We start from the raw sequence: 18509 nt of genomic DNA, 5'->3' as shown, positions 1-18509 counted from the left end.
TCTGTAACCGCGGTGCAGCTTTTGCTGTGCAAGTAACATCACCCAGACGAGCTTTTGCTGCTCGTTAGGTAACTGATCTGCCATGCACCGCAGGACCTGGAGTGAGTGGCAAGATTCAGAAGTAGATCAAGTGCCGCTCTTAGCTGCTGCAGCTCGCAGATGGCTCTCTCAGTGGAAGCCCCAGATTAGGTGATAAAGTCTCCTTCCCTGCAGCACTGGGTGGGGGGCTGGGGAAGGGATCCAGTTTCTCCTCCTCTTTCTCCCCCCACCCCTCTTCCCCCCCCCCCCCAAGTTCTCGGTTCACTGTCCCCCCTTCAATCCGAAGGAGCCTCCCGATTGGGCGCTTGGCCTGGCTCACGTCATTCAGACTGTGACGTGTAGTCTTCCTGTTTCCTTCAGCTGTGTCTTAAAGTAAATCTTGTTGTGGTGCGGAGCCCTCAGCTGAGCGAGGCTGCTCTGCTGCCGGCAGAAATAATAGACAATTACAGCCAGGGAGAGGAGTGCGGCGCAAACGAGCTCTTCCCTCCCCCCACCTCTCTCTCTCTCTCTCTCTCTCTCTCACACACACTCTCTCTATCTCTCTCTCTCCCCTGCACACTCACTCACTCATTCTCTTTCTCACACACACACTCGCCCTCCCTTGTCCAATTATAATATTCATCATCAGCAAGCTATCGGGCTCTCTCTCTGTTTTCCTCTCTCTTTCCACCGGCACCAAAAACAAAAAACAAACAAACAAAAAAATCACTTCCATCGCTTTTGCACTGAGTAAGTATTTCTCTCTCCCCCCCTTCACCTCCTTCCTCTTTAAAAAAAAAAAAAAAAAAAAAAAGCTTTTCCTCCAGCACTTGCATGGGCTGGTTAGATGATACCAAATAATCCCCAGCAAAATACTGATCACCGGTGTCAAATGTGTGCTGCTTTTTCCGGGAGGGGGTGGATGGGGGGGGGGATTGCAATGACTTGTTAAATGAATAATAACAATAATCCAATAACTAAAGGAGTAGCGATTTGTTACCCCCAACGCTTCAATGGAACCATCACTCTAGCCTGCCCAGTCCGACAGAGTAAGTGACCTGGTTGTTGTGGGGTGATATTGCTTGTCTCTTCTCTGCTTGTCTCCATTTCTGCCACCTTTGTTGACTCTTCTCGTTTTATTTTTGTGTGTGGTTGGAGGGCACTTTGCTGGGGATGGAAAATGCGGGGAGTATTTTACTTCTTTTTGTTGTACTGAGCTTCCCCTTTTTCCCTCTTCCCATCCCCCCCTTTTTAAACTCCTAGTCTGCTCCTATGAGCCTCCTCTTTGTCTTGTTTATTATAGCTGCCTTTCTTTTTGTCTGTTCCAATTTGCTTGTCATTTGCATGTCTCTACTTCTCCGTTTTGTTTTTTTTTTTTTAACCCGAGCCGGGCAGGGCAGGGGCTTTTTCATGATTATTACTTTTCATTCCAAAGGGTGGGACGAATTGAGAATTGTGGAAATGTACAGAAAATGTGATCGAGCGAGCGCATGAGAATATATCATATGCAAGTTTAGGGATAAGGTTATTAGTGATCTGCAGAGGGGTTAGGGATGTGGGCACTTTTCTTTGAAAGGGAATTTTTTTTCCTGTTGCTGGAGATGTGTTGTTTTTTTTTTTTTAATCTGATGACTGACCAAAACCACTTTTGCCATGTGTGTAAATTGAGTGAAAATGCACGAGGAAACGGTTCTTTCTGAATGGGTCTGTACTAGCCCTTGTAGAAGGGGGAAAGGGACAGAGGTGTGCTTTAAGTTTAGCTAAGTCTTGAAAGGGGGGAACGTTTGAAGAGTAAATCTTAAAATGTGAAACCTTGTTTGGACAGTGGGCTTAATCGCTAGGTGTGGATTATGTGTACAGTTTGGGCACAAACTCCGCGTGGAAAGCGTTTGTCTCTTTGGGGAGCTGAGAAATGGGCTTCCTGCTCAGACGGCGTTTGCTGGAGGGGGTCTTTGTAAGTTAAGAGAAAGTTAGAGTCGGTAGGGAGAGTGCAGGCTGGAATCGTGGGGAGTCTGTCTCAGGCAGAATTGCACGGCAGGTGGGGATGTGGGGACTGGAAATCTTGGCAGGAGGAGCAGAAAGGAGTCCGTGCACGTTTCCCGGTTGCAAAGCAGCCGTCGAGCACCAGTTTGCTCGAGAACTCTGCCTGTGAAGCTGGTCTGGCAGCCCCGATGGGCTCTTAAGAGGAGACGGTCGCCCCCTTCTTTCTTTTCCACAGCGAAAGGTACTGAGAGGCGCATCGAAATGCGCATGGGCAGTGCCAGACAGGTGTGTTGTGTCAAGAAAGACAGGTGCAAGTTTCTCTCGCTCACTGCAGATCCTCAGCGCAACGACTGTTACTGCGAACTTTATGAATTTATGATGCTTTGTTAGCCAGGACTGTCTGCTTCAGTGGCTAAGACCTGGGATGTGTGGGGGGAGGGAGGAGAGGAGAGTGTTATGTTTGGTTTAAACCTTGCCCTGGGAAATCTTTAGGGGCCTGGAGAATATTGATAAAGAGTACAGAGCAGGTTATTTAAAGTCTGTTTCAAAAGAGGCACAGGACACATCTAAGTGATTATTTTTTGAAAGTTGGTAGTCTAACTTCATGCATCTTGTCAGCCTAACTTCTTCTGTCTTCTGCTTTCCTTGTATTTGATATCTGTCATGTAGGCAGAGAGATCTTGGGTAATGTATTTAGGCTTTAAAAAATCCAAAGATGTCTGCCTCTAAAATGGACAGAAATCATACCTGAGACCAGAATTAAGCTGTCTGAGTTCTACATGCTATGCATATCTTCTCCATTTCGAGAAAGAATAGGTAGGGACGTGCAGATTAATATCTCAATAAAGCATGATTTGTCAGTCATATAAACTGTACATGGTAGTGAACAATGTTTGCAGGCTAGAGAATCCTTTGAATATTGAGTAAAAGTTGGGGAAAGTTTGGCACAGATTCCAAATGCGTACAATGGGCATTTTGTATTTCTTGCTATGAACAGTAGTGTATCTCCAATGTATTAGGTTTATGTACAGTACGTGAATATGTGTGTATACTTTCCCACAAACACTGTACACACATACACATTTACTACCCTATAAGAGAAGAGCTAATATTGCCTAATAGGTTAACAGAGGATTTTAGAAATATAGTAATTTAACTGTTACATGTAAAAATGTCAAAGGTTTGTTACTTCTGTCATCCTGACAAGTCTGACAGAATGTAAAATGAATTACACTAAGGTAGATTTCTTGCATGTAAATTTGCATGTGGCACATGTCCTTTAGGTCTTATGCTTGCAGTTTTTTTATAATCTGTTACCAAGCATATAAAGTTTACTGCCATTGACGCCCATTTCAGGGTTTATTTCACGTGCTTTTCTTCCAAAGCTTACCTCTAATAGATAAAATATTTATAAATACTCAAAAGTAGACACTTGAGTGCTAACAGGTTACTGAGTTGAACTACAATAAAAAGATACAATATATATACTTTTGTTACCAGTTCCTTATTAAATTATGCTGCAAATCATATAGCATTCTATGAATGATGCTATCTGTATACAATTTACTTTTCTACAGGTCAAAAGCTAAGGAGGCCTTTTAATGTACATTATGATTTTTTATGATCCGTTAGCAAACTAAATAATCATAGACACAATCAAATTTGAAAGGGATGCCTTATTTGTGTTTAGTTGCAGAATTAAAGAATATTGCAAGTTATATTCCTCAAATCAGGATTTATTCTATCCCTGAGTATACTGTATTGACTATTTGATTCAAACATTCTGATTTAACTGCATAATGTAATTTGGAGAAGATATCTAGGCTAGCCTGAGTTGAGTTTACAGGAGGAATCTTGTGAATCTTACAGCTTTGTGCATGCATGGATTCCATGTGGACTTTAATAATTGTTTAACTGCTCATGAAGAACATAAAACTGGTTTGTAAGGAGAACAATAGTGACATTTTTGTACCACGGGTAGGCTTGTTATCTTTCTCAGTTGGATAAACTGTTTATCTAAACAATGCAACCTGCAGATTCATGACCACAGGATATGTTTCTCCTCAGAACAGTGAAGGCCTGAACCAGTAAGATGCTGAGTACCACCTGAGACGTGTCAAGTAACCTCAATTCCCATGACAGTCAATGGGAGTTGAGGATGCTCAGTACTTCACAGGAGTTGCTGAGGATGGGCTGGATTGGGCCCTACATGTCCATGTTCTTAAAGGGGGATTGTATTTCTGTTTTAAGATAGACTAGCTCAGGTAGCTTCAAAGTTAATTAATTTAAATTTTTTACTTTTTGGTGTGGAGGAATCCTAATAAAGGAGCTATTAGTGCACCCAGAGTTGTTAATTATTTCTATTCTGTTTAAAATTCCTCCATAACAGCATCTCAGCTAAAGGAGATAAGGTGACCCGCTTTGTCAAGAATTCTATTTGAAAATATCCATGAAAACCATTCCAAAAGTTAGCAGAAAACCACTATTGCTAAGGAACAATTATTAATTTTACACAAAAGAATTTGTCACTTTGTACTTCTCAGTAGTGCAGTAGAGTGATTTTTAGCACCAAAACAGATTCATGATATAGAAATGTAATATGTTCTTCAGATTTATCTATCTTTTCGTGTGTGGGGGACACGACTATCTGAAATCGCTTTTGTCTAACATGCCCTGGCTTATTCTGCCAAAATCATGTCCAGTATAACTCTTTTGTTTTAAAGTTTTGAATGTCCCTATTATCAAGAACATGTTCAATTTCTTAGGTGCATTACCATAATAAGCAGAGAACAAACTTGCAAACACCTGAGCAAAGATAGTAGTTGGCTGATAAAAAGAGAGAATGAACAATTTTCAACTTTGCAGGATGATGTTCCCCTGGAATTCCTCAGTGAGTATACTTCATATTCAGAGCTTTGGTACTGTTATTCCAGTTGGTTATTTCGTATCAATTGAGTACCAAAGGCTTTAATTGTCAGTACAGATTCCTTCACAGCTATTCAACTTTAAATAAGCTTGTCATACTTACTAAACTTTATAGAGAAGTTTTCCTGGATTAAACTATAACAGGTATCTAGTATCCAATGTATAATCTAGAATATCTATTCTATCTAATATGAATTATCAAACTAGATATTGTATAAATTATTTCTTTCTAACAACTACAGCAAAATACCTGACATCATACCCCATTCTACAGACAGTATTAATAGATTTTAGGACAATGAATCCTTGAGATGTCTGGAAAGAAAGCTGTTTGCAAATTTATGTTATATTGGTTTGTACCTAATCATGTAAATGGATATTGATTATATACATGTCTTGTGGATGTTACATTATTCAGAAATTGACCATTATTACAGATCTATTCTTAAACTTCTTGTAATGAGAATTTTTAAAGGTAGGTAGAATAATATAAGATACTCTATCAGATGGATTCAGAGAGGTGCTGAGCACCTTATTTCACATTGAAGTCCATGGAAACGGAGAATGTTCGCTATCTTGCAGGAGGTGGTCAGCACCTGACAGGATCGGGCCCCTACATGGAGCTACATATGTGTTTAGGGTTGATATAATGAAAAATACACTTGGCAGAGAGGAAATGTCAAAAGTGACCCACAATACAAAGTAAACCTTAATGATTTTAAATTAAAGAATTGAAGAATTGCCTTTCCTTTTAAAAAAAATTTACATAAAAATATGGCTTAAAGTAGTAATTTTCTAAATATATATTCCTGAATGGGTGTACACAGACATAACCATGTATGTAGGAAATATAGTGCTGATGAAATATGCAGACAAAGTAGGAATATTTTTTCTTTCCAGTATTAAAGTCTTCTTTTAATATCTGTGTCACATCCAACAAACACATTCTTGCTGAATTGGATTTTGCATTCTGCTATCCATTGTGTTCTATTTTCCTCTGGACATGAACTCATTTTGGCCCCTTTAAGCCAAGGATATGAGCCGATATAATTCAATGGATAAAGTAGAAGTATTTCTCATTATTTAGACTGAGAATAGTGCACATCTTAAGACAGAAGCCCCTTAGGCTTTATTGAATACCAGGAGCAACCCAGAAATGTTTATTGCACAGGGTGAGAGAAGCACCCTCAGCCTCCAATAAGAATGGGAGAGAAAAAGGGTGCCACATTCCAGAGCACCTCCAATATGTTAAGGGAAAACTGATTTCCCTCATGGTGGTAGAAGTGAGCTGGTAAGCAGTTGTTAATGCATGGTTTGTGGGAGAGGAAAATGGAAGCTCAGGAGGAAGGATGCGTAGCGATGACCCTATGACCTGTTTCAGCCAACCTATTTCCTGAGTCACTGCCTCAAGGATACAGCATGCCCTCTTTGTGTATGTCCTTGGTTGGGACTGGGAAAGGGAGACAGAAGCTCTGTTCAGATGCCCAGAATCTGCTAGGAAGCGCATAAAACACAAAACTTGACGTTAGATTTTGATCTGAGTCTGGGAATTTATTGTTGGATTTTAATCAAGCATAATTTCACTATACACCAATGGAAGGAAAAGCACATGGTACAGTTAATTTTTTTCTCTTGGTGATGATTATTTTGAAGCTAAAATGCCTGTGGGATATTTTACATACAGAGGCAAAAGCTCTTAACATTTCCTTGCTGCTATTTCATGTAGCTTGCAAATTCATATACTTTAAAGAGGAATGTAAACCTTCTCCCTGTTTCTTATTGGGCCAATATTCTCCTCTGGTGTAGATGAATGCCACCCGGTGACTTGAGTGGAGTCATCCATGCTCACCAGCAGAGAATTTGGCTTTTCATGTATGAAAATCACCTTTCAGCTCCAGTCTAACTGTCAATAAGAAGGCCTGGAATGTCAGGTCCTGTTCCTGTCCCCTTTGCAGTTAATGGGCATTTTGCCATTGACTTTGATGGAAGCAGGATGGAGTCCTTCATAAATGCCCCTCCAATCAGGACCTGATTCTGCCACGCTCACTTGCATCGAATAGAATCTTGCTATGTGAGTAATCCCATTGATTCCAGTGGAATTACTGGCAGAAGAAGACACTACTCAGCACGAGTAAGGGTTCAGAATTGGGACCACAGTGATTTGCCTTGTGACCTTTTTTGTTTTTTAATTCCATAACCTAGTTTGCTTCATGCACTTTTTATATTCACAACAATTTCTGCACAGAGTGCTGGCAGCAATTATTGGGTCTAGATTTCCATTCCGAATTCAGGGAATTTTTATTTTTTATTTTCCCCTCCTGGATACAAGGAGTCAGTAAGATAAACAAGCATCATGTTCCTTTCGTAACAGTCTTTGACGCAGAAGCTCTGAAAATTCTTTTAGCACATCCAAAATACATGGGCAAAGACCATAGAATGAACATAGCATTTTTAAATACTTTTTTTCAATCTAAGTACTGCCTACTATCTTGATTTTTACAGATTATTTCATGCTGAAATTATGCCTATTTGCATGGATAGTCATTCTTTAAAACTAGCCACAGATGCAGTCCTAGGGAGCACGTAGATGTTTTTACAGGTGAACCGAAAGAGATGGGAGCAATTCCAAAAAGTCTGCATGCTGCCTTTGGCAAAATACCCTGTTATTGTGACGATTGTGCACTGTTAAGCAAATGTGAAGTTTAATGTTAGATAAACATGGCATGAAAAATATTTTAATGTTATTTAGTATAGCGTTACATTTTAAGAAACAGGAAGAAACATTGCACTTCATGTGCAATGTGCGTTTAGCATCACTGGTTAATAAGTCACAAATTATGTCAAGAACCTTTTATAAAATGCAAGGAAGTGTTATCTTTTTATACTGTGTTCCTGGGAAACAATGAGAGTTCATATAAAGAGAAGGTATCTTCCTTTCTCATGCAGTTGATTGATGTTATATTCTTTCATCTTTCCATATTTTTTCTCTTCTGTTTTTGCATGTCAGAGGAAATAAGATTTTGTGTATCCAAAATGTTACATATAAGAATGGCTTCATTGGGCATTTGAGATATTATTTTTGGAGCCTGTTCTAAAACAGAGCTGTAACACTGAAAAATGCCTTGATTTTGCTTATGCAAACAATGTAATGCCCTATATCATAGCTTATGAAATGTGAACATTTCATGCTTTAGCACTGGGATTTACTTTGAGAATATAAATTACCAAAAAGGGCAGAGTATTTGGAGAATTTAAAACACAACAATGGCAATTCAGTGGCATCTGCTAGGTTATATTAATGATATTTACCATTTTGCTTTCTCTTTTTAAATATATATATATATATTTTCTAATCCTGACCATTGAAAAAAATCTTAATGCATTTTGATACTCTGAATAAATGCTGCCTTAATGATTTAAGAGAGTTTTTGCAACAAAAGTATTAAATGTGTGTATGTTTTCTATGCTTCTCTCACTCACGCATACATCACCTTATGTGAAATTAAGTAAAAGTTGTTATTTTGACCTTCGGATGTTTATTTATCAGTTCTTTTCTCTTAGTCTTAGAAAACATAATTACAGTTTTTACATTGCAATTGATATTTTTTTAATCCAAATTTTATATAGCTTCTTGTTTTAACAATAAATCTTAAATAAGGACTACTTTCATCTTCTTTTGTAACATGTATCTCAATGCCCTAAATTTAATCAATTGGTTGTCAGAGGCTGTGTTCTTCTAATCTACTGTTTCTTCTGAAGATAAACAGTATCATTTTAGGCATTTGTGCAAGAGAATCATATTACTGGTGCTTAAGCAGTTTTTGCTTTTTTAAATCTTAATCCATCTTAAACCAGTGGAGCAGAAATATTTAAAAATGTTTCATTTCAAGCAGAGTGCATAATACATTGCAATAATTGTAATGTGCCATAAATCCCAGAGCCTATGCATTTTGCATTTTATTCAGGATTGAGGTCAGGAAATTTGGAGAAATTTAAAGAAAATGATTCATCAGTCCTTTTGTTCTGTTGGCCAGGGTCCCAGGATTCTTGAGCTGAGCCCAGCTGACAAGCTTTTGAAGATGGCACAATAACAGTCCAGTGATGCCTGACCATGACAGCACAGCCCTCTTAAGCAGGCAAACCAAGAGAAGAAGAGTTGATATTGGAGTGAAAAGGACGGTAGGGACAGCATCTGCATTTTTTGCAAAGGCAAGAGCAACATTTTTTAGTGCCATGAATCCCCAAGGTTCAGAGCAGGATGTTGAGTATTCAGTGGTGCAGCATGCAGATGGGGAAAAGTCAAATGTACTCCGCAAGCTGCTGAAGAGGGCGAACTCGTATGAAGATGCCATGATGCCTTTTCCAGGAGCAACCATAATTTCCCAGCTGTTGAAAAATAACATGAACAAAAATGGTGGCACAGAGCCCAGTTTCCAAGCCAGCGGTCTCTCTAGTACAGGCTCAGAAGTACATCAGGAGGATGTATGCAGCAACTCTTCAAGAGACAGCCCCCAAGAGTGTCTTTCCCCTTTTGGCAGGCCTGCTATGAGCCAGTTTGATATGGATCGGTTATGTGACGAGCACCTGAGAGCTAAGCGCGCCCGGGTTGAGAATATAATTCGGGGTATGAGCCATTCCCCCAGTGTGGCATTAAGGGGCAATGAAAATGAAAGAGAGATGGCTCCGCAGTCTGTAAGTCCCCGAGAAAGCTACAGAGAAAACAAACGCAAGCAAAAGCTGCCTCAACAGCAGCAACAGAGTTTCCAGCAGCTGGTTTCAGCTCGAAAAGAACAGAAGCGAGAGGAGCGCAGACAGCTGAAACAGCAGCTGGAGGACATGCAGAAACAGCTGCGCCAGCTGCAGGAAAAGTTCTACCAAATCTATGACAGCACTGATTCCGAAAATGATGAAGATGGTAACCTGTCTGAAGACAGCATGCGTTCAGAAATCATGGATGCTAGAGCAAGGGATTCTCTTGGCAGGTCAGATAATGAAATGTGTGAGTTAGACCCAGGGCAGTTCATTGATCGTGCAAGAGCCCTGATCAGGGAACAAGAAATAGCCGAAAATAAGCCTAAAAGAGAAGGCCCTAAGGAAAAAGAGCACAGGCCAAACTCTTTCCATCCAGAAGGCAAACATTTGGCTGAGACCTTGAAACAGGAACTGAACACTGCCATGTCACAAGTTGTGGACACAGTGGTTAAAGTTTTCTCATCCAAGCCCTCCCGCCAGCTTCCTCAGGTCTTTCCACCTCTTCAAATCCCTCAAGCAAGATTTGCAGTTAACGGGGAAAACCACAACTTCCATACCACAAACCAGCGTCTGCAGTGCTTCGGTGACGTCATCATTCCAAACCCGCTAGATACATTCAGCAATGTGCAGATGCCTAATTCCACAGACCAAACAGAAGCACTTCCACTCGTGGTTCGCAAAAACTCATCTGACCAATCTGCATCTGCCCCACCGCCTGGTGGCCATCACGCTTCTTTGCATCAGTCTCCACTCTCGGCTACCACGGGCTTCACCACATCTTCTTTCCGCCATCCCTTTCCGCTTCCCCTCATGGCATACCCATTTCAGAATCCCTTAGGTGCTCCATCTGCCTCCTTTCCAGGGAAAGATAGAGCCTCCCCAGAATCCTTAGACTTAACTAGGGAAACCACGAGTCTGAGGACCAAGATGTCGTCGCACCATATGAATCACCATCCTTGTTCACCAGCACACCCTCCCAGCACAGCTGAAGGCCTCTCTTTGTCTCTCATAAAGTCTGAGTGTGGTGACCTACAAGATATGTCTGAAATCTCACCTTACTCGGGAAGTGCAATATCCTTTTCTAAAAAAAAATATAATCGGTTGCAATACCAGGCCCAATCTGTGCAAGTTTGCTTTCCCCTTTCGTTGGGTAACTTAAGACAAACTTCACTGCCTACATATTGTATGCAATGCTTTCGTGCAGAGTATTTCTGGTAATAGTACATTCTAAGAAGGAGTAGCCAAGGACTTGTAAGAGTAGTGATTACATAAAGTATCAGGTAATGAACAGCGCTGCTTCAGCCAGAACGTTCTGCTCTTTCCCTATATCACCTGCTTGGCCTATTTTCAGGGAGAACTTTAAAGAGATTCCTTCCTCTCCCCCCGTAAAACCTTTGCTTCAATTATGACAGAAAGTAAGAGAGGCTTCAGGGCCCAGCTGTGTGCAACCTTTTCTCCTGTTGGTGAGCTCTTCCCCCCACCCCCACCCCGGGTAGTCCCACTGCAGTAAATAGCAATACTTGCATGAGTAAGTGCTCACAAAGATACGGGCTCCGCAACTGGGCCCTTTATTATGGGGGGAAATGGGATGTCTTGTTCAGCAGTGTCTCCCTGCTGAAAACACTTAACCTTCCAAATGATTTTTTTTCTCCCTATTAAAGCCAAAGTAAGCCCGACCCATTTTAACAGTGTCGTTCCCGACTCTCACAAAGAACAAACGCTTGGTTGGTTGTAAATCTTCAGTTCAGCTCTCAAGTGAGTAAACAAACAAAACACAAAAGATACAGGTACTGATGTATTCAAGCTGCATCAACTTCTTTCCTCCACCCAGAGATCTGTTCCTCAGCCCTTGTGCAGCTGCCTGCTATGCATGATTAACCTCTGTTCAGCCGTACACAGAAATCTTTTGTCCTAACATACACAAAGCAAATTATTTTGGAAAGCTAGAGAGCACAGTTAGATATAAAACTTCAGCTGTATTACATTTACAGGACATTTCCCTCCCCCCCCCCCTTTTTTTTTTTTTGTTTAAATAACTTTTTAGCTCCAGCTCAGGCTTATATTTAGGCATATCCAGCTATTCCATATACATTTTCTGTAAACTAGTCCTTTTGGGAATTTTTTTGGAGCAATTACACTCCTTCCCCTCTCTCCCTCTTCCCCCTTCCTGTAATGTGTGTTCTGGTATGGTCAGAAGATTTTATTTATTTTTTAAATGACTAAATGCAGATAAAATATGATATTTTCCCAATGCTAAATTGAGGACTTTCAATAAAGGATACAATTATATTTTATACCTATGGTAAGACCTCTCCAGAAGGCAATCACACAAGTATAGAATCTTAGCTATAGTTAATTTCCTTTCCAAGTTGATGAAGGCAATCATAACTGAAGGACCATACCCATCCTTGAGTAATAATAGTGCTTTTACCAATAATAGCAGTGGAGGCAGATGCCAGGTATATGCCTGTATTATCAATGAGTTTCTTTTTGTGGTTAATAATTTCGATTGATTAGATTAATTGTAAACACCTTTTTTTTTTTTTTTTTTTTTTTTAAGGGCAAGGGCTCCTCAGCAAATTAATTGCAGGGATTCAAGGCCTGATCCTGCAAACTCTTATTCATGTGAGTAGTCCTCACGCATATGAATTGTCCAATTTGACTTAAAAGGACTACGGACATGAGACAGGGTGTGTGGGTTCAGGCCCAAAGAACCCTTCACCAGTAGGTCACTGGTTCAAATCCAGCCTGGGTTGGTATTATCAAAAGTTTTTGCCATCTAATGACTATTTGCTGGCCTACGTGAAATGTGTTGCTGATCTCAGTCCAGGTCCTAGAGGGCAAGTGTTCACATTTTGAAAGCACCACAAATGGAAACTATGTTGGCAGTCAGAGGGTATGTCTACACTGGAATACAAGACTTGCGGCACAGCCGCAGCTGGCCCAGGTCGACTGACTCAGGCTGGGCTGTGGGTGTAGACATTTGGGCTTGGGCTGGAGCCTAGGTTCTGGGATTCTCCCCGCCCCAGGGGTCCCCAGAGCTTTAGCTTAAGCCTGAATGTCTGCATTGCAATTTTACAGCCTTGCAGACCGAGCCACATGAGTCCAAGTCAGCTGACCAAGGCCAGCCACGGGTGTTTAAATGCTGTGTAGACAAACCTTTAAAGGCCAAAGCATGAATTGGAATGGAGACTGAAGTAGCCTCTTATCCCATGGAGGTGATCTCTTCAAGTTGGATTTCATGCCCATTGCTGGGGGTGCACTGTCATTGAGGGAAAGGTGCAGTGTCATTGTCCATTCACAAAAAGAAAAGGAGTACTTGTGGCACCTTAGAGACTAACCAATTTATTTGAGCATGAGCTTTCGTGAGCTATAGCTCACTTCATCGGATGCATCGAATAGCTTATGCTCAAATAAATTGGTTAGTCTCTAAGGTGCCACAAGTACTCCTTTTCTTTTTGCGAATACAGACTAACATGGCTGTTACTCTGAAATTGTCCATTCAGTATCCTCTGTGTGAATTTAAAAATGGATTTCAGTTTAAGGCTAGAATCTTCCATAAACACTAAAAAATTACTAATTCAGGTAAAGAAAACCTTCCTTCCTCCAAATTCTGCCTTCTGATGCACTCAGAGCAGCTTATATTGAAGTCAACAGGAGCCCCGGTTGTGCAGCTGAGGGCAAAATTCGGTAACTATGTAATTGCCGACTAACAACGTGGTGGCATATTACTTTATTTTAAGTAAAAGTAGCTTTCTTTTCCTCCTGGAAAGAAGAATGAAAAATCTTTCACTTCTTCAAAGGGGGACTGAAAAGGAAAAACCTGTGTGTGTGTGTGTAAGCGGTTAGTCTTTCCTTTGGCTATGACCCACTCTATTTATTATTCTAGTGCAACTCAGTATTTTTGGAACTTGTGCTGTTTCTGTTGTCCTGTTTGGTTTCTGCTTTCCCCTCTTTCTGCGACAGTGTCTCCCCCCCTCACATCATGTTCCTTTCTCTCACTGGCAGCCATTATCGCAGCATGTTACTTCTGATGGAGAAGGTGTGCAGCCTCCTCTCGAGCCAGTGAGGAAACTGAATATTAATGTGGGTGCCGCTTTCCCTTCTCCCCACACACCTTATTCCCTTGACACTATGCAGACACTCTGACTCTCCCAGTTAGTCATTATTGCAGCCTGGATACAAATATATTTGAAAAGCTGCTAGATTCTTAAATACCCGCTACACAGAAGTGTGCACACCAGTATACAACACTACTGTGGTGATATTTTTCTAGCAACTGCCCATTTGTCCATGCAGCCTATAGTTTATTTTAGGTGAAGGCATATGGGAGAGAGTATGGAGGTTTGTTTGTAGTAGACTTTGTTTTGGCCCCTTTGTTTCACATGGTTCAATGTGCATATATAAAGAATATGTTTCTTAAGAGGGGCAGTTTTTCCTTCAGAACAGAAAGCAACATCTGTTTCTCTGGACAATACAGCCAGGATAAGAACATAAGACCAACAGATACAGCCAAGTTCAGGTTTTAGTAGTAGGCTGAAACCCCGAACCAGTCCTTTTCGTTGTTGTTTTTTTAAACTTACATTTGTAAAATGCACCTGATCATTACCAGCCTTCTTGAATTGTGCAAGGAAATGGTTAACGTTTGCGTATTCTGCGAAACAAGATAAGATGCACCTGCACGGTGAGTTCATATCTTGGTCATGAATGTATTCTATATCTTTGCAAACTAATCTGTTTAATCAAATATTAAGTTTTATTCAAATGCTAAAAGAAACAGACAGCCGATTGTTTTTCTGCATGATCATCCTTGTCATGCACCCTCTTTGCATCTCAAGAAAAATAGCCTTGTTCAGCCCCAAAACATTTGCATATATCAAACTGAAGCACGACAGTCGTTTCTTTGGTGCCGTTAAGACATCTGCACAGGTGCCGATGTTCAGCATTTTCTCCACCGAAGGAAGATTTTAATAATGTTAGTGAAACTTTTTTTAAATCCTTAATTTTTAAATAGAATTCCAATCCAACTGGGGCGAGTTTCTCAGTCCAATATGTGAAAGCTACAATTAGTGAATTGCCACATTTTGAAATGAGAAGTTACTATATCTGACCAGAATTAAACTAATTAAACTTTTTTTAAAAAAAGTGAGCAATTGCATAGCAAGCTGGATAACTCTGTGGTGTTGCGAAAACCTGGGAAATGCCAGTATACTTTCAGTCCAGTTTCTTCTTTCAAGGTTCTTCAAGATGGGCAGAAATATTCCTAGCAATTTAGAGGTATGCTGAAAAAAAGCAACCGTTGTGTAATTTAAGCAGCAATTTGGCCTTACAACTACAGATATTTTACCTGAAGTGGCAGATTCCTGCTCCTTTCTCCTCATTCAATACCAGTATATGGTACAAAAGCCTAATAGAACATTTTCAGGAATTTGAGGTGAAAGTGAGAGGAACAGAAGGTTTTCATCACATAAAAATATTTTAGTAGAAGACAGTAGTTACTCGGTGGATTAAGCCCATTTGCTTTTTGGCACAAAATGAGGTGCAAGAGTCTACATGTAGTTTAAGTTAAAACACACGGAGAGTGTACATACATTTCCTTCCCTCATCCCCACTTCCTAGTTCTTACATTTGCCTTTTGGCGGCTGCTGTTTTAGGTAAGGCTATATTGTACTTTGTAAACACACAACCCTCAGACTCAGGTTGTTTGAACACTGCTTTAGGCTCAGCTGCAGTACACTGTTTCTCTGATCTTTTATGTTCCTGAGCAGATGTCTTTCATTAATTTATGGATTTATCATTTCTTTCTTTCTTTCTTTCTTTTTTTTACACCTGGCAGCTGGCTCAAGTTTCAGCAGTTATTGTCTATTTTGCATTACACATAGAATTGAATGTCATCTGTCTTCACAAAGCTATGGCTAAGAGAATTGAGGCAAGCCACATGAGCTGCTGAGACAGAGCTTGTTTGCGTTCCATTCGGCACCCTCCCCCCCTTTCCTTTTACCTCCTTAATATTTATTTGTGCTCATTTTCTTTCCTGGCCTTGAATGGGGCTTAGCTCGTGTTCAGTACAGCTGTATGTTTACTGAATCTATTCCATCATGAGTCATTGTGCGTGTGTAAGTATCCTGGAAACAGCTAGTGCTTTCTTGGAAGAACAGTTGCTTTTCAGCACAAGCACTTAAAAGGGAAATTAACCAATTGGTCAGTTCAGTTTTACACTGAAATAGCAATGGGTTATCTAAGAGTTGGCTCTTAAGTGCTTCATTAACTATTTTTAATAGTTTATTAGAGATCTATCTTGTATCACAATATAACCTTAATCTTAGGAACAAGACATAAAGATTTATAGTATGCTAGATTTCACTTTAAGAATCCCAAGTGCTCAACAGGAAAGCGTAATTCTAATTTTAAAAGTGGACTTCTGGGGATTTGAGTTTTAGAACATCTTTCAATATGTGTTTTATTCAATATCAATATCCTCTAGCATTATTACAGAAAAATAAGGAAAAATCCTAAATACGAAGTGAATCAAAATACTTAAAACAACTGTATAATATGCTTAAATCCAGTGAATACTGAAGCTTGGGGAGAGTTTAAGTTCATATCTTAGCTTCCATTGAAACGGACCAAATGCCAAACATGATATCAAGATATTATCTGCTTCAGGGGAATTATAAATTAAGGAGACTTAGGATTTTTCTTTTATTTATTGAAGCGCTGGTTGGTTGGGCACCGTCCTCCTGTGGAATCATATAACTAAATGGATTTCTGGTGTAGAAGTTCTGACTTGTCTAAAACTCTTATCACTAAGCAATAGGTGACAGCTTGCTACTATTATTTCACTTATGCGTTTTGACAGATGGCACTGCAGAGTGTAATGCTCTTTTAGACTTCTCTATCAGTTTAATGGAGGTAACTGGAGGTTCTTTCAACTCTTCTCTTGGCACAAGAAGTATGTCAGTCATAAATTATCTTCTTTGTAATCATTAAGCATCTAAAACAAAACACAAGTTCAGTTGAGCTGTTTTCAGTGCATTTTTTGTAAATGAAGAGGTTTTTAAGCTATTTTCAGTGACTATTTTAAAAAAAAGTGACATTTTTCAGTCTAAAAATGAGCCTTCTCTTTCTACAACTGCGTCTGCATGTATGAATAATACATGAATAAATAAGCATGTTTTGACTCAATTCAGTAGATCGAGAAAAGATATTCTGTTAACAGAACAATCCTAAATAGTCTGTTGCCTATCGGCATATATTTCTTTGAACTTCTCACTTTGAGATCTGGAGCTATTCATTTTGTTCTCTGGTGTTATCGGCTCTGTAAGGTGAAGGCACCTCCACTGCAGAATAGCTGTGAACTTGTTTGACCTTTCTCCACCATAAGGTGTGAAATAGTGAAATTTTCGTTGAATGTCTTTAGGAAAAACAGTCCTCAGAGAAGCTTCTGGGAAGGACCCTCAATTGACCTTGTGGGGGCCACATTGATTTTCTCCACGTGCATCTTCATTTCTGATAAATTATAAAGCCATTAATTTGCTGAGGAAATGGCAGGGCCAGCCTGCGGCACAGATGTGACCAAAGCCGTCCTAGCACACAGCACACAAAAGAGTGCCAAGAAGCTGGGGGAAAATCAGAAAGCCTAGATTGTTATGGTTAGATTCACATTCCCTTGGGAACTGTTTTAGTTGCTTCTGTTTACAGATCTAAAAGGTAATGATGTTTCCAGGATAAATAGGCCTCCTTATAGGGTAAGTGACCATTTATTGATCTGCTAACCCACACTTATTGATTAGTTAGCCCCAAAAACAGTTTCATTCTCTGAGGAGTTAACTGTGTAAATCAGAACCAGACAATATAGATATATATTTTTAACTACAGAGGTTTCTTTATAAAAGAAATTTAGCTTTCATTAGAAAGCCAGTAATTGAGGCAAAGGAATAACAGGATTAGACAGAGTAACTGAAGATACTGAATTATATTGACATTAAAGAAAAAAGGTAAAATATGTTACTTGCATGAAACATTGCTCAGAATCATAAAGCACCTCTGATTGTTTCATGTGCATTAGCATTATATGATATAAACTGCTCAGTGCTGGGAGAAAAATACACTGAATTGGAATTGCAAAAGAAAGAAAAATCTTGTGATAAGTTTTTTTGCGGCACATGCTTCATGCATTTGTTTCCTTAGCAACAAGTGAACATGCATATGGTACACAAACCTTAAACCTGAAAAATTCCTGCCACCAACACCAAGAATGAACTGAGAGACAGTATATATTATGTATCCTCACATATCTCATGTAGTTTTTTTGCAGATAATTACCGTTCTAAAGAGCTGCAAATTGAATGTTAACAATTTGTCAGTCGGTCCTTACAGAACAGTTCTCGAAGGAGTACTTTGCTAGCCATGTATATTCAGAACCAGCTTTTATTCTCAAGCAAAGCATTTTCCTTGACTAATTCAATCCTACATGCAGGAAGGTCTGTCACCCAATCACTTGAAAAAGGCCAAGCTCATGTTCTTTTACACCCGGTACCCAAGTTCCAATATGCTGAAAACCTACTTCTCAGATGTAAAGGTAGGAAAAAAAACTTTTTTTCCCCCTCCTTATTGCATGTTTGCATTTTTGTGGTGAAAATGTATCACTCTAACACATTAAAGGTAAATGACAATTAATTCTAATTTCACTACTAGAGATTACACCTGATCATTATTCACTTGACTTTTTCTACTGAGGTGTACTTGGGGCCCATGTCTGAAGGGAAGGAGGTTGGGTTTTGGTTTTGGTTGTTGGTTTCTTTTTAACCAAAAGTCTGAAGCTTCAAAGA

General features: G+C 39.8%; 1 protein-coding gene across 1 annotated transcript in view; it reads left to right on the top strand.

Moving 5' to 3' along the window:
* Positions 1-9027: 9027 nt before the first annotated feature.
* Positions 9028-18509, top strand: part of PROX1 (prospero homeobox 1) — a 40004-nt gene continuing 30522 nt past the window's right edge. Inside the window, exons 1-2 of the mRNA XM_077811952.1 lie at positions 9028-10749; positions 18152-18259. Of these exons, the coding sequence (XP_077668078.1) occupies positions 9028-10749; positions 18152-18259 (1830 nt within the window). The remainder of the gene's footprint in view (positions 10750-18151; positions 18260-18509) is intronic.

Source organism: Eretmochelys imbricata, chromosome 3 (genome assembly GCF_965152235.1).
Source record: "Eretmochelys imbricata isolate rEreImb1 chromosome 3, rEreImb1.hap1, whole genome shotgun sequence".
Classification (NCBI taxonomy): domain Eukaryota; kingdom Metazoa; phylum Chordata; order Testudines; family Cheloniidae; genus Eretmochelys; species Eretmochelys imbricata.
The sequence above is the reverse complement of the archived record's forward strand: the minus strand, read 5'-3'. Positions and strand labels throughout refer to the sequence as shown.